At 38.0% G+C, this 17,299-nt stretch overlaps 1 protein-coding gene across 11 annotated transcripts in view; it reads right to left on the reverse strand.

Annotated features, from left to right (window-relative positions):
* Window positions 1–17,299, reverse strand: part of ROBO1 (roundabout guidance receptor 1) — a 736,887-nt gene that overhangs the window by 65,412 nt on the left and 654,176 nt on the right. For 10 of the 11 annotated variants that reach the window (XM_065064434.1, XM_065064469.1, XM_065064416.1 and 7 more), the window contains 2 exons: window positions 16,197–16,335; window positions 14,819–14,946 (listed from right to left, as the gene is read on the reverse strand). In XM_065064434.1, coding sequence (XP_064920506.1) covers window positions 14,819–14,946; window positions 16,197–16,335 — 267 coding nt within the window. Of the gene's footprint in view, window positions 1–114; window positions 323–14,818; window positions 14,947–16,196; window positions 16,336–17,299 lie in introns of those variants that run through there. The other variant, XM_065064490.1, reaches the window with a different exon arrangement.

Genomic DNA, 17,299 nt, shown 5'->3' on the forward strand with positions numbered 1-17,299 from the left:
AAGATGGGAGCTGATTGGTTGAAGGACATGGAAGGGGATGGATGGGAAGGGGAGAAGAAGTTCTCGTCACAGTGATACGATGATTAGAAGATGGCCAATAAAATTTCAACTTACCAGACACAACTAAAAACGAAAACAAAACAAAAAGAAAACATGGAATAAATAAAATTGAATAGACATGAAACAAAATAAAGAATAAAGCAAAACTAAAAAGAAATAAAAGAAAATAAACATGACCCTTGGTAAGGACCTTAGAAAGCACACATATATTCTGATAGATGAAAATACCTTTAAAATAGCGAACCATATATTTTTATTTGACTTTTTTCACAGAAATCTCTATCAAATCCTGAAGAGGAAAATGGCTAACAGACTGAAATAATGATCAGGCAACCTGGGTTCTACTCCAAGCTTTTCTGATGAAATGTTGTGTAACCTTGAGTAAAGTTTCTTTGTTTTCATATTGTTATAATTTCTCTGTACTGAGAGCTTTCCATGGTAAAATTAACTTTAAATCTCCAGTAAATACCAATCTGCAACATTGCTGAAATGGAACAGTGACATTTACACCCTTTCTAAAGCATCAAAACATCTACCAAAGGAAAATAGTTTTCTGAGGCCAATAGCTATTAAAAAGCAGGTTTATTAAAAAATTAATAATAGGCTGAGACATTTAGCCCACACACCAATCTCTGCAGTATAAGATCACTGTATCAAAGTCGTTATACTCACTATTAAACGGCAAATACAAAGGAAACCACAATTAAAATTAATTTGAAAAGATTCTTAACCCTTTTCTTCCACTCCACCCCAAACCACAATTTCACTAAAATATTCAAAACTAGAGATTTCTTGCAAAATATTAGAATTTTCAACAGAAATTATCATTGGTAAATTATCTAATATTAAATTATCTTTCAACCACAGCTGAAAATTTTCACAAACTTTGAAGTGGCACAGATCCTGGCAGGCTGACTTTGCTTATAAAAGAAAGGCATGTTAGAAGGCATTCCAACCACTTATCACTGATTGAAAGAACAGATTGAATCTAAAAATGTAAAAATCATGCATTTCAGAAAGATACACAGATACTGTAAAAAAACCACCAACCAAAAAAAAGGGTAGTTTATATAAGATAATTACAGCAAAAGTCAAAAAATCATGTTTTTTAAAACGCATGTTACAAATACTTTGGTCTTATCACTTCATGTTGAGAGCAAACCAGCTATTGTTCAGCAGGGTCCACTTTCATATCAGGTAGGTAAGCATCTGCAATACACCATCTTCTGATAAAACATATGGAGAAAAACTAATAATACCCAGTCTGCCAACATTCATTAGACATGAGGAATACTGGCTTGCTGTTCAAATAAATACAGAGGACTCCAGGTGTATTATGAAAATGAAGCTGAAAGAATCAGATATAAAATTGGAATTTGGATCATGCTGAAGCCAAGAAGCTGCAATTGAACGCATCAAAACCAGATCATATAGAGAATTTGGATTTTCTGTTGTTAAGAGATATTTTTTTAGGAAATAATCCCAAACAGAGAAAGCTGAGATTTCAATTTTTCAAAGCTTTGTTTTTTAGTTAAAAGGAAATATTCTGGACACACAACAGCCTTTTTTAAGCGTGTGGGTTCAGTATTTCTCAAAGAGAAAATTGGTGTGCATTTTTATGTTCAGATTATCCTGGCAAGTCTGTGATTTGTAAGAGGAGTGGCCAAGAAATGATACACAAGAATTCCTGAAAGAAATACACCCATCCTCAAGACTCAGCTTCTAGCTACCCTTGATAAAGTGTAAGTATATTAAACAGTAACCACTCCTTTTTAACTGAAAAGCTCTTTACTAAACTTGCAATTACTGTCTGACCTGCTCTGGAATTGGAAATACTTCTCCATAAAACACAACTCATACTCCACATGAAACAGTCTGATAAGAGACTTAATGGGATGCAATTCTTGCACAGAAGAAATTACACTAAATTATCAAATTTCCATTACTCGAATAGTGCCCAAAAGAGAGTTTAGTCTTCTTGGTAGCAACGCAAAGCTGCTTAAGCTCCATACCGAAAGCTCACTTGAAAATTTCTAACAGATAGAAATCTGTCTTGGTTGCTCAGTTGCATTTCCACTAATTAAATTAACTTGCAAGTGCTGAATTTCCACTTTTCCTTTTACCAGACAGTTTTGTTATTGCAGTTCAAAAATAACCCTTCCAAGCAAATATATATTTTTTTCCCACCTGTAAAAACAGAGAGGATACTGATACATGACATAAATCCCTGTTGAAACAGGGCATCGCATTGGTAGAAAACTTGTGGCTAGGGCAAAGGGTGAAATTTCATAGAAAAACCTGAGCAGTTCTGTCAGAGGGACATCATGTGGTTTAAAAGAACAACAACAGCAACAATGACAACAAAGACCACTTGTGTAGTTTGATTTACATCCTACTGATATCTAAGGTTACTAAAACTGAGATGTAAATAGTTTTTCCTCTATTATAGCACATTTTACTTGACAGAACTTTCAATTATATAATTGTAAATTAATTTTCCCTGTGTTAATCGTGACTTTTCACAGGGCAATTAGGGGCAATAACCTGCTTGTAAAGACAGGAAGTTAGTATGTAAAACCACAGATACCAAAGGAATAATATTTTTGCCTTTCAAATAATTCCCTTGACATGTGAGGTTTTTTCTCGGAATACGTGTCCAGTCACTGAACAAAAAACAGAAGAAAAGTGGTTTCCAGACTAGTGACATGATCTTTTAATGCCTTATTCTTGCCAGCAACCCTATCGACCTCACTGGGACCACTGGTATCATTAAATCCACTTGCAGGGGGAGGAATTTGCAGTTTTAGGAGTTAAGCTACAGACTAGTATAGTTGCCAGATGTCAACGGAGCAACTATTGTATTTGACAGATGTAATATTGCAGGGTCACAGGATAATCAGGTTGGTGGAAGCAACCTTGGAGGTCGCTAGTCCAACCTCCTGCTTGAGCAGAGTCAGCTATGGAGTCAGACCAGGCTGCTCAGGGCATGATCCAGTTGGGTCTTGAAAACTTCCAAGGGCTGAGAATGCACAGCCTCTCCACCCAGTGAAGAAATTTCTCCTCATATCCAGCCTCGATCTCCCTTGTTGCAGCTTAAATCCATTCTCTCTTGTCCTCCCACCGTGTACCACTGTGACAAGCCTGGCTCCACTTTACCGACAACCTCCCTGTAAGTGTTAGGGGCTGCTTTTGTTTCCCCCTCGAAGCCACCTGTCCTCTACGCTGTGCAAGCACTATCCTCTCAGCCCTTCCTCACAGGATATATGTAAATACGAGACTTCAACATAGTCTATGTAATGTCTACCTCTCTAAATAACACATTTTGTAATTCTTCTCATAGAGGTGAATGCAAATGTTAATCTAGTGTTTCTCTGTAACTCACTGGTTTGCTCACATTCAGAATGAAATATTATGGTTGTGTCTTATTTCTTAGTCTGATATTGGACGAGCTATAAACTTCAAGTACCCTGTTCTTGAAAGCTGTGGTAGTAATTATCTATCTCAAAAAGAGTAAAATTATAGAAATTTTCATTCATTTATACTAATAAGTTGCTTTTGAGATCCTGAGAGTCAAGATGATACTTAATTACTAACCAGTATTCTGTTTTCCATATTAAATACTCATTAATTATCGTTCTATTACTATTTATTAATACCTTCTAGGTGCTCAGAAGGTATCTTGTTATTCAGCTAACACAAGCTGAATACTTTAGATTTAAGCTCAATACGTTTCACTTTTGATTATTTATGTAAGAATCTTCACATCTTCAAGGACTTCTTGACACCCACAGGGGCTATTATAAAGGAAGCAAGACAATATGATTCTATCCCAGAGAAATGAAACAATTCCAGTCTTCAGGCTGATAATTACATACAACAATCGGGCTCATATCCCCTCTTTAGCTTCTGTGTAATTATTTGGCCATATGACTGATCTAGGAAACAGCAGTCACAATGGAATTTAGATTGTTTTGTGATACATCAATCCCAGTTCAAGCGACAAATATGAGAGGTTGAATGTGCCTGAGAAACAAACTGGTAGGAGGTGGGATGAGAGCGTGAGCCCATGTGCTGGAAGAGACAGCGGAGCTCAGGAGGAGGCATTTCTGACGCAGTTGGCCAAGTAGAGACCAGATGGTGGGAGAGGAGAAACTCCAGAGCAGGCAACAGAGATAGTATAAGGATAGTTACATTATCTGTCATGGAGCATTGCAGTTCTACAGAATGGCTGAAACTCAGCTGTTTATAATCTCAGGAGGAAAGGAGTGGGTGAGAAACCCACTCTTTATAACCTCAGTCTGAAATGAGTGGGTACAGAAAAACTGGGTACTAGAGTTACATGCAGAAGAAATGTGAGAGTCTGAGTACGTTTAGCAAACTGTTCAAACTCTGACTGCTCACTCCTTAAAAAAATAAAGAAATTACGAACGATTTTATTTTCCAATTCCTTCTCCAATTCCAAATAAAAACTCAGCTAAAATGTTGCCAACCTCTTCTGTTCATAAATTTGTTTCATTAACTACTTTTTACCTTCAACCATCTCAACAAAACCATTTAATGCCTTTCTGCAACATGACTATCAGGTATTTGGTTGGTGTTTTGCAAAAACTATTACTAAGGGAGATACTTTAAGACAATGTACCGTGTTTCATTTCCTATCTAGTGATTTCTAGGCTGTTTGTTCTTATGAGAGCAACCCGAAACACCCAATATCCTGGACTGCACAACTCTTTGCAGTCATTTGTGGAAAGTATAATTTTCTGCAGAGAACTAAACAAATTCCAAAATCTCTTGTTCTGAAAAAACATAAATGTGGCCATTCAGCTGTCTCCTGGCTTCAACTTGTGAAAAATACGGGAAAATAACACTGGGTACATTACAAAAGAATTAGGGTATATCACTTTTCATTCTCATTGCTCTCTTTGTTTTCAGCTGTCATTTCTTGAGGTCTATATATCTCTATATCAATAATTCACATTTCCCCAGATTTTCTGCTAAAACTCACATTCATGCAAGACCAGACTGGGACACCCTTATTCACCATGAATGCTTCCGCAGTACGTAGTCCCAGGGTATGAAGTGTGATACAGTGCAGTGCAGACTTCTGAGGAAAGGTCTAACAGCCTGGCGCCAAGCATTCCACAGCCACACAGCTGAGGCAAAATGTTTAATGGAGATTTTTGATGTTTCAAATCAAAAGTGATAACTTGTAATTCCAAACCCCCAACAAGGGAGTGATCGTGCTTTATTACATTTGTGATGACTGGAAAAATTCTGTTTTGGATTGCTGCTGATGTGTCAGATAAGCACTTCTTAAGTTTAAAGGATGAAGTGACTATGATAACTTCAAAGTTACCAAAGGCAAGAAGACAGAAATCTAACTGATTGGAAAAGAAACTGATTTTTTTCTATGATAAAACGTGGAAATAGACTTTGCAGTGTGGTTTGAAAGGGTAGCACTTCTCAGGTTAATACATGTAGTACACAGTTTAAAACGTTTATAAAACCTGTAGTCCTTGCCTTGAGGTGACAAAAGAAATCTGAAACATGGGGGTTAGAGGACAGGGAGAGGGAGAGAGGGATTTAAGGTCCTTCAGAAGTTCCTCTCCTTGTGTCCCCTCCCCCTTCCTTGCTCTGTGTCCTCCTAAACCATCCTGTAAACCAAATACCATCTAGAAAGCACATTTAGGACAAGTCTAATTCCATGTATTTAAAAACTAGAGTGATGCAGTAAACTGTGAAGTCCTGTGTTTAAAAAGAATGCAGGTAATTTTGGGCACTGCTGGAATCAAAGTAATCGTGGCTACAAATATTTATATTAAAGCCTTTTAAAAGAGTGAAAAAAGATAGTTTAATTTTAAATAAGCTATGCAGAAGTACAAAAAGATTATGATAGCTGGATACTATTTGAAGAATTCTCAGGAGCTTCCTACTGCATTTTTTGACATACAGAAAAAGATAGCAGAGCTGAAATGGAAACAGAGTGGGATTTTTATCCCAGCTGTTTTTGATAACACAGTTTTCTTCTTGGAAAGAAGTACTTGAAATCCATAGTGACCTTCTTATAATAAGTTAAAGCTATTTGAGAAAAGTGGCCAAAGCCCCATGATCAATGGATACCGAACACACACTAAAAAGGGAAGGACAATAAATCTTTCCAGTGCAGTAACTTTTGATCATTAAAAATGTTATTTTGGACATGCAATACTCAGAAATGAATACCATCAAGTGAAACAGATACTATTTCAGAAGAAATCCGGACTTCTTCTTCTGGGGACACCACATCCCCCACATACAGACAACCCAAGACTGCATATGAGACACTAATACCCAAACTTACTTCTTTGGTAGTGTTATCTAGAAAGTGGCCATGACACATTAACAAATTTTAATTATAAGTAGCAAAAAATACAACATATAACAATTTTATATAAGATGGAATTAGCCATCAGGTACTCAGAAATTTTACTGTGATGGAGGTAGAAAAGGGAACAAGCTGCTTAAGGAAGTAAACATATTGTGCAAAAATAAAATGTAATAAAAAATCTGGGGACACTCAGCCTGATTTTCATAGCTGCAGCTATGATGGCCTAGGGATATTAGCAAATGTTTGGAGGTTACATCTTCAGTTAGGTTAGTCATACTCTTTGAGGAAAAAAAGCTGACCAGGTCTGAACACCCAAGAACTTTGAAGGAAGAGGTACAGAAAAGGCCATCATACCTTGCTGGTGGAAGACCAGACCACAGCAGAACTCTCAGGAGAGTTCCTCCTCTGTACTGAGAGCCAAGTATCACTGTGCTACCTTAACTGTGTCCAGAGTGGGCTCTAGTTATGCCCCTGAAAGATGCAAAGAGACCTGAATCCCCTTCAATGCTGTGTTTAGAGAGCACAGGACATTTTTCACAGATATCATAGAATGTCCTGAGCTGGAAGAGACCCACGAGGATCATTGAGTCCAACTCCTGTCCCTGCACAGGACAACCCCACAGTTCACACCATGTGTCTGGGAGTGTTGTCCAGTCTCTTCTTGAACACTGTCAGGCTTGGGACTGACACCTCCCTGGGGAGCCTGTTCCAGTGCTCCACCACCCTCTGGGGGAAGAACCTTTTCCTAATGTCCAACGTAAACCTCCCCTGGCACATCTTCCTGCCATTCCCTTGGGTTCTGTCACTGGTCACCAGAGAGAAGAGATCCGCACCTGCCCCTCCTCCCCTTGTGAGGGAGCTGTAGCCACCATGAGGTCTCCCCTCAGTCTCCTCCAGGCTCAACAAACCAAGTGAATTTAGCCAATCCTCATATGGCTTTCTCTCCAAACCCTTCACCAACTTCGGAGCCCTCTTCTGGACACTTTCCAGTAACTTTATAACCTTTCTCTCCTGTGGCACCCAGACCTGCACACAGTGCTCCAGGTGAGGCCGCGCCAGTGCAGAGCAGAGTGGGACAATCACCTCCCTGGCCCGGCTGGCAATGCTGTGCTGGATGCACCCAGGACATGGGTGGCCCTCTTGGCTGCCAGGGCACTGTTGGCTCATGTTCAACTTGCTGTTGACCAGAACCCGCAGATCCCTCTCCGCAGAGCTGTTTTCCAAAATCTCTTCCCCAGTCTGTATGTACACCCAGGGTTGCCGTGTACCAGGTGCAAAATCTGGCACTTGTCCATGTTGAACTTCATGCAGTTGGTGATTGCCCAGTTTTCCCATTTGTCCAGATGCCTCTGCAGGGCCTCTCTGCCCTCGAGGGTGTCGACAGCTCCCTCCAATTTCACGCCATAATCAAACTTATTAAGCAATCCCTCAAGTCCTGAGTCCAAGTCCTTTATGAAGACATTGAAGAGCGCTGGCCCTAAGATGGATTCCTGCAGAACCCACTAGTGACTGGTCACCAGCTCAACATAACCCCATTTACTAGAAGCCTTTGAGCCTGGCCCATCAGCCAATTACTCACCCACTGCATTGTGGGTGGATGTTGGCCATCCTCTCCAGAAGGATACTGTGAGAAACAGTATCAAAGGCTTTACTGAAATCCAAAAACTTTTATGAGAACAACACAAGCAACCTGATGTCCACCCAGACAGCTTTGTGGTTTTTTTGTTTTTGTTTTTGTTTTTTTTGTTTGTTTGTTTGTTTTTTGTTTCTGAAGCCCCTCATCTTTTTCCATATTTAAATGCAGAAAAAAGAAAAATCACCCCAAACTTTGGGAATTAACGTGTGGTCCTAGCAACAGAGGAACATGCAGCTGCTGCCTGCAGAAAACAATGTGAGCATATTTGGTATTTAGCAGTTTAACTAGAAGAAGCAGGTTCTTTTCCTTGCACTGGAAGATTCTGATACTGAGCCTACCAGGTGTATCTAGTTTGCCTATAAAGATTGCAAGATACTTTATTACCAGTTCCTGATTATTCAGAACCTAACAATAAAACAGTTTAGTGTTCAAACAAAACATAATTCACAGTAACCAATGGTACTCAAAACAGCTTATCAAAACAATGTTTGAATGTACTGTTAACTATAAGGCAGCACTTTTTTTTGTCAAGAACCAATTCGGAGATGACTCATTTTAATGATGCACGTCAACTAACAAAAAAAAGTGAGTGCACTATAATCACTGTATAGTCCCTATGAATTACTTATGGGCTATAAACAAGGCAAAACTAAAGTGTGTATTATCATTTTATGGATGTTTAGCATAATTGAATAAAGTCTATTTCAGAATGAACATATAGCAGAAGTATTGTTTAATGAACAACCAATGAAAATTATTATTCCTCACACATACATAAAACCAAACATATACATAAAACCAGAAATCTGCAAACTCAACAACTTGTACTAAAATTCTACTTTGTCTGTTCCAAAGGCAGAATTATTGAAATGTTATCTTTAGAACAGCAGTCACAAAATAAAGTCTGCAACAGTGATGCCTGATACAAAACCAATTTATTTTTCCCTAGCCATGGGATTTAGGAAATTGCAGGCAATTGAAAACAGTCTTCAGATTTTCTTTGCTACTTTTTAATTGAGTGCTGAAGTACGCTACACAAATCTACTTTCTTCAGTTCTCTGCAGTGAGTGAGGTAGAACTTTAAAGAACTTTACAGTAAATAAAACCCTTTCAGCAGGAGAAAGCCCCTAGCTTCAACTTACTTTTGTAGTGATGTTTCTCCAGATTATTTGGACTCCTGTTCTACTTGCTCAGAAACAACTGTTTCAAGTATTTGTTTCAAAGCACTAAATTGTAGGAGGGGATCTCAAAAGTTTTAAGCATTATTTCCCTGTAAGCAATTGCCACTATTGTGACACTACAAGTGAAAAAAAATGAAACTCCATTTAAAATCTTAAAAGCCATGGAAGCAGTTATTTATTAAAACATGTTACATGGATTTGAAGCAACTATAAATTACTTTTTAAAAATTGCTTAAATATTTACTGATTCCTTCTTTTACTCGTATTTTAGAAATGCTTCAGGAATCTTGGTGTTCACCACTTGGAGCAGTAGAACAAGCACCTTAAGGGCACTATTCTCTTCTTCACAGGGTTTCCCCAGTTCCTTCCGATTATCTTTTAAGATTTATATTCTTTCACCAGAAATAGGTGGCAGTCAAAGTCCTCAGATCCTTGATAGAAATCTGAAGTGCTGACATAGTTTACAGCAGTCACGAAGGGGGTAAGGGCTGCCTCCCTAAGATAGACAAATCACAAGAGATGGTTTCTCTCATTCATCCTGCCAAAAGTTTATTAATTAAAAAAAATCCTGAAGTTCATAGGAAAATCACTATTCTTCCTTCCTCTTTCATGAGGTCTGAAGACAGAATATGGCATAAAATTAGGAGAAATACTGACTTAAAGAGAGACCAAATACACAAGTTCAGATTTAAATCCAAACCCTAGTTTTAATATTCAAGTGGTTAAATTCACCCATGATACTGTGAGGTATTCACTGAAACACATAATAACCACCACATACCTCAACAGCATTTTTGTAATGCCATAAAAATCTCAATTTTGTCTTTGTCATTTTCATGTAGGTAGCTCAGGTGCCTATAAAGAAATTACATTTACAGCCAACTTATAATGTGTACCAGTGGCCTGACACAGTGGAAACATTCATATGGTATCTGGCAGATAAAAGAGCAAATTCGATTCCTTTTCATTCTGGGTGGTATTCTCAGCCCTGCCCAGAAGCCTTATCAAATAGGTGTCTTTTACGGTGTGCCTTGAAGCTACTTTACACAAAGAGGGAGTGGTAAGAGGAGGAAATTCCAGACCTGAAGCTTGTGCCATCTTTTCAGATTAAAATTCCTTGTCAGTTGACTAGTACAGCAAAATCAGAGCCAGAAGTCACTCATCAAAAGTTCTCACTATACACCTTGCCGACAAGCTCTGTCAACCCTAAAATTAATGACATCATAAGCTAAAACACCTTGATATCAAAGAACACCACTGTAAAATACGAATTGGCCAGAGCAATTTCCATAGGAATTCTTCTTTTTTCTTGCCAAACTGATAACACTGTGTTTAGTGTCTTTGAATGGCAAAATTTACATTTTACAGTTCAGTCACTGCTGCTGCATGTTGAGGTGCACATTAGGCAGGGCACTTTAACGAGGATTGCAACCAAGAAGAGTAAAGAACTTGAAGTTTGAGGATTGTTCACACCAACCTGGCACTGATCAAGTCGCATTGTCGGTATTATATATTCTTGTATAAAGTCCTCAAGTCAACTGACCTACTTGACCTGTTTCTCTTTCAACTCCTGCTGAGTAGCAACTACACTGTCATTGCTATAACGGTTCTTGGCCTACTGCCTAAGAGAATCTTCCACCGGAGCTGTAATTTCCACTAGTATCAGAGAGTAAAGCTCACTTCAGCATAAATTATAAACTTATTATAAAATTAGATGTTAAAAAAGACTAATTAAGTATTGCAAATGGGAGAGAAGCAAATGGAAGTAGTGGAAAATATGGAAAACCTTTGGGTGTTAGATTTGCTTAAAAGCATTTTTATTATTAAATATGAAATTTGCAGGTTTTTGAAGAAGCCCTAGTTCTATTTCCATTAAAGCTAAAACTAATTTTCTGTTAGAACTGAAGTTCTGAGGCATACATTTTTGATAATTTTGTGTCTTAGGAACATGGGCTTCAATTAAATTGCATATAATATCATAATTTCTACAGTCCTGCTTCAAGGCATAAAACTAAGCAAATTGCATAACAGAAATCTCAATGAAAACATGAAAAGCATCTTGCATTTATATTAAATACACAATAAATACAACGAACTTGCTAAGTGCTAAAGCAAACGAGAAATCCACTGGTTCCAGAGATACACTTTCAGCTATTGTTTCCTTTTGCTGAAGCATATCAGCTACTTGGTAAAACATAACATATTGGTAAAATATAATGTATTGTACTCTGGGCTTCTTCCTGGCACTTTGAATTGACTGGGGTATTTATTTAATAATTAATCATCTCCTGAATTAAATGCTTCCACATGTATTCAGGAATGTCTCTGGATGTCTTACATATGCACTACATACTGCTGCAAAATGAAAACAGTGGACCAAGACACTTTCGGGAAAATGCAAAGAACAGCAGATTACATTTTCTTAACTATTTAATTTTTCAAGGAGAAAGGAAGATAAATTGACAAACACTTTGAAGGATGAAAACGCTTTTAAGCTGCAACAGTAAAAGACTAAGTGAAGTGTTCAAATTTCTACGTCAATACAGAACTCCAAATTTGGTTTAGGAATATGACTGAAATAGCAAAAAAAAAAACAAAAAAAAAAACAGCATCTGTACTCCACTTATAATTCCCAAAGTTAGAAGTCTGTATAAGGGAAAACAGTCATTCCAGTAATTAGAATCTTTGATGCTGGTGCCGTGAGCAGGAAGAGCATTAACATGGAACTGATACTCCCTCCCCTCTTTTGCATTTTCTACAATTAGCATCCTATTATATACAGCTGAACTCTCCAAGCTGACAGTTCCTAGTCCGCAGCCCCAGACGGGGCCTGCGGGCTGAGCTGTGCAGTTTTCCCCAGACAGGGAGCACCGCCGGGCATTCCAACATCTGCCACGCCAAGCAGGGTCAGAGCTGAGCTGGAGGTTACATTAATGCCACCAGATCCAGGGCAGCTCTCTGCTGAGACACCACGTTAGCTGTCTGCCATGCTTCACGAACACATCCCTCACACCTCGGTATCTCAATCAGCCCCGCTGTGGCACGCTCTGCCTTTTAATACCCTAGATAACCCTGTATCGTGCAGAACATACACGGGTCAACTACAGTGCTTGAGGCCTGAAAATTGACGAGTATAGAAGAGGATGTGTCCTCTTCTCAGCAGCACTGCCAAGCTCAAGGCCCGAGTGGTGTCCCAAAGGGGCCTGCTGACAGCCATGGCTGCTGCAGGCCACCCTGCACACAGGGCAGCAGCTCCTTTCCTCACACAGACACGCAGCTTCTGGGGGCACCATCAACAACTCTCATATTCATTCTCGGAGTATAGCCTGGCCTGAAAACACCACAGCCTGTTGCTGAGATACTGAGGGGGAAAACCACCTGAAACCCACAGAAAAAAAAAGCCAAACAAAGCAAAAAAAAAATCCTCTTTATCCTTTGCTAAATTTAACAGGTCTAAACAGTGGAAGGTATAACTTCTGGGGCCATGATTTGTAACACAGCGCCCTGTTTGCAAAGAAATACCTCTATCTGGCATAGCAGAACACACATCTATTAATCTCTACAGTCAATACATCACATGACAATTAATAAAAGAGCAGAAGATACTCGTCATTTCCATTTCTTAAATTATGGAGGAAAAGCACTATTCGTACGAAAAAAATCTCCTTAAAGAGCTGTGTGTCCACAAACAGTAATAGTAATGTTATCTTGGCACTGAAACAAGATCAAATTTACCTCTCTAGATGGAACACAGTCAAAAAGCTGACCCTTTAGGGGGAAAAAAAGTGTTTTAAACAAGAGAGAAGAGGAGGGGAGGGAAAAAGATAAGGAAAAAAACAAAAGGAAAAATGTGAAAAAAATCTGGATGAAAAATGCATGTTTTTCTAGAGGCATCTTTTTTTTTTTCTGCCCATAAAATGAGGTCTCCTAGATACTCGAGTAAATGGATTTTGATCATAATTTACTACATTACCAACTACAAATTGGTCTTACACATTACAATTTCTCACATCAATCCTTTCTACAAAGACATTAGTACAGACAAATGGCTCAGGAGGTAATCCATTCACACTGGGAAACAAATTATCCCATAACAATATCCGCAGCGCAAAGCTGTTACAATGTAAATATCTACTGTGTAATACAAGTACTTCAAAATAATAAGAATCTTGCTGAATCAAGGCTTAGGTTATGATCATGTTTCTTAAAAGTACCGTTTTATTATCAAAATTCAAAAGATCTCACTCAAGATCTCTACCATCTACATACTTATGTTGTTTTATATCCACGTAGCATGGTTAACCTAAATGGGATTACAAGAATGTAGTTACTTATTACTTTGAATAGAACTGCAGGGGACTACAGCTACCAATAGCTTATTTCCAGAAATGTAATTGCTCAACCAGTTATAAAGCAAATTTTGTTAATACTAACATTTTACAAGATTAGCAGCTGAAATGTGATTTTCAGAACAAATCAGCATTTAAAATAATAATTCAGTATTTTTCTTCTGAATAAACTGTACTTACTGCTTATGTGTCAATCTTTTTTTCTAAAACACTAAGCATAACAACTGGTTATTTTGCAAACATAAGATATCAGTTTTGATGTATAAACATCATGGTGCAAACACAACAGAGCGTCTCAAAATTCTTGGTTTTATGAGAGCTTCAGCAAAAGATTTCCTATGTTCCTAACAGTGACAGATGTTAAGGACACCAAATGTTTCTGGTGGAAAATGGAGAGCAGGTTAAGGACAAGACCTTTCCTGTTATAGTAAGTGTGTCAAAATAGAGGTCTGTTACCAAATAAAATAACTTTTAAGCCTATACTTCCCCAAAACTCCGTAATGACTAATTCCCACTGAACAGAGAAAAGGACAGCAGGACCATCAGCGCTCAGAAAAAAGCATCGGGGTGACATCATTGCCTGTCTGCTGGCCAGGAAAGGAAGAGAGGGATTATCTGAATAGTGAACATCTGGATTGTGTATATAAAGGCAATGAAGGATTTTTATACATATTAGTTCACTGAGTTCCACTGAATTTTTCTCTTACAAAGAAACAGTAGTGCTACGATACGTTTTTATAATGAAAAAGCAGCGGGAATTCCAGTGGTCTGGGTTAGTGTATTAAAAGATACCATTCACTGCTTCTTTACTGTATTTAATTGAAAAAAATCAGGCAGATACTTGAACTTATAACTCTTTCTTTTCAAGTTAAAACAATGTAGTTTGGTAACACTGGTTTTCCTTTTTCCGACAGCATTTCAGATACAAAGACTGTAAGTGGCATGACTCTGACCATACTGAAGTTCAAAACATACTCGCTTCTCCACATCAGTACTTTGAAGATGGCTTACAAAAAAAATCTTACATGTGAAGTGCTTCAATTTCTTAAGAATACAACTCCAGCCAAATTTCTATTTTTGCTTAGCATAGACCTCCTGCATAAGTAGCAACTCTGCTGGTTGTGTATAGATGCAACTAGTCGGTATATAGCAACTCTATCAAGTTACCATGCAAAAAATTCAACTTTATTCTAGGTAAGAGTACTATGTAAAGAAAGGTTCTTACCTTGAACTGTTAGAGTTGCTGATGCTTCAGCTTTTCCAACCATATTCTCTGCAACACAAGTATACGAGCCCATGTCTCCTGCCATAACTTTCCGGATTTTCAAAGTATGATCATCACGGATTTCATATCTTTAAATATACATAGTAATAAACAATGAATAGGAATAACAGAACTTTGTGAAGGGCAAAAATATGGTGTGTTTACTTTCAAATATTTTTATTCCTACATTTCTCTTAGAAATAAAAACTTGTAGAAATATTTATAAATTGACAATTTAAAAATAAAGTTTTAAAAGCAAAATGTACCCAAATATTTGAAAACCTTATTTTGATTTCATTCGCAATGTGCGTCAGTTTTACTGATGTCAGTAGAATTTCACTGGCATAGTAAAATTGTAAAGTGCTAATGCAAAACATGTAAATTGCTAGAACTCTTTTTAACAAGTAAATATAATAACAGTTATTCTCTCTATAATTTTTCCATCTGAACGAAGGAATTTTTTTATATGATTGAAAAGAAAATATTGTTCTCAAGAAGATCACAATTGCTTGAAATTCAAGATAAAACACAACTCAGTCAATAATTTTTTTAAAAGAACAATGTGGCCTTTCACCATTTCATCTCCTTTTATCACCTTTTTTCTTTTCTTCGTATAATGCAGTCAATATGTTTCTCTTTATGGGAAGTAAATTTTTCTCTTAAAAACACTATGATTTTGATTAAAGCTATAGAATAGATTAACAGGAAGCTGCATTTGGATGACTGAAGCCAACTGTTACGGGTTTTCTTCTTTTTATCCCCTCCCCTAATAGGTTTTTAACTGACTTTTGGGAATTCGTAGTAAATAACTAAATAATCTATCTATCACAGAATGTACTGCTTTTTAATAAGGTGTTTTAATTTTTGGTCAGAATTAGAGCAGTGGCAGAAACAAAAATATGTATGTGGAAATTCAACAACAAAATAATGTATAACCAAGGCAGCTTTTTACATTACCAGGCTATATTTTATATCAATTGCAGTCCCAATATATACTTCTTCATGTTGTAATCTGTTTTACTATCTGTTACACACTCACCAAAACTTCTAGTAATAACAAAAGGCTCTTCAGGTGAAGAATTAATATGTATCAGATATTACTGACTGAGTTATTTTTGTTGTATTTGTCATGTGTTGTCACAACAAAAGCTTGAGAACAAGCTGTTCTTAAGTTTCACTATAAATTATAGCTTCAAATGGAGCTCGATGGTAATTAGAAATGTCTTATTAGATGAGCCAGGATTTCTCCATTCAAGAAAAATAAATGCTAGCTGTCGAATGTCGAATGGTTGCATCATCAAGCTAGATGTCACAAAAAAGGTAACTCCATGTACCGCACCTTCCTTTTGGTAACTCCCCATCATCTTTCCTCCACCTTACAGTAGGGACCGGGTCACCTCTTGCCTCACACTTAAACTCCGCACTATCATCCACAGTTACAGCCAAATTACTTGGTCTCTTCACAAAAGATGGTCTCTCTAAAAGGAAAGGAAAGGGGGGGAAAAAAGGGATTAGTCCAGCAGTTCTGTGCCCAAATTGCAATTTTCCCTCAACTGTGACTGTAAGAGTAAGGTGAGCATGGTGACGAATCTGACGGTGGTGTCTCTGCCACCGCTCCAGTCGCTCCCAGTGCCAGGCAGCAGATGTGCAGCCCTGACAGTGACCAGATGCTCTCAACAGTGGCTCAGGGTTCAACCACAGACTTCACTGGAGGTTTTGATTCAACGGTGCCTCTAAATTTGAAGGCTAAGTAAGGTCCAGCACAGCATTTCCATGAGGTTGCTTGCAGGTGTCAGGAGCAGCTAGTGTTCGATGCAATCATTTCCAATGCTACATTAGAAAGACAATGTTTTCTTTCACTAGCACACATAAAATAAAACAAGACAGAAAAACCCACAATGTCCTCTCATTGAGAAATTGCTGTTATCCCTGACTTACATTTTAGGACACAGATGACCCCAGTCCTGGCTCATCAGATTAACCGCCGCATACTTTTTCTCAGAAACAAAACAGGATGTCAGTACCGGCTGTGCTACTCTGGCAACCCAGCTACTAGCTGGAAATTTCAGGAAAGGAATTGACACACTTTTTTACCTGTAAAAGGGTTCAAAGCTTTACGGTGCTGGGCTATTCACGGTTTAATAGTTTCACACCAGGCTGGAGTGCAGTGAGGTTTGCACATACACAGGGAAAAGTGTTTTTTGCAATTTCTGGGATACTCCAGGAAGCATTATCCATATCGAAAGGCAGCAGCCGATGACAACAGGATGTCCATAAGAGAAGAGGGAAGGTTTAACTTGAGAGTGCTTGGCAGGTTCCTTTCCCTAAGGCAGATGACCTTTTTGCCTACAAACCTGTGGAAGCTCTGAGGGAGTTGAGAAGGCATTTGCATGTTTCGACTTGTATGTATTAAAGATATAAATATCATCTCCCTGGAAGTGG

The sequence above is a fragment of the Columba livia genome, chromosome 1 (assembly GCF_036013475.1).
Source record: "Columba livia isolate bColLiv1 breed racing homer chromosome 1, bColLiv1.pat.W.v2, whole genome shotgun sequence".
Classification (NCBI taxonomy): Eukaryota; Metazoa; Chordata; class Aves; order Columbiformes; family Columbidae; genus Columba; species Columba livia.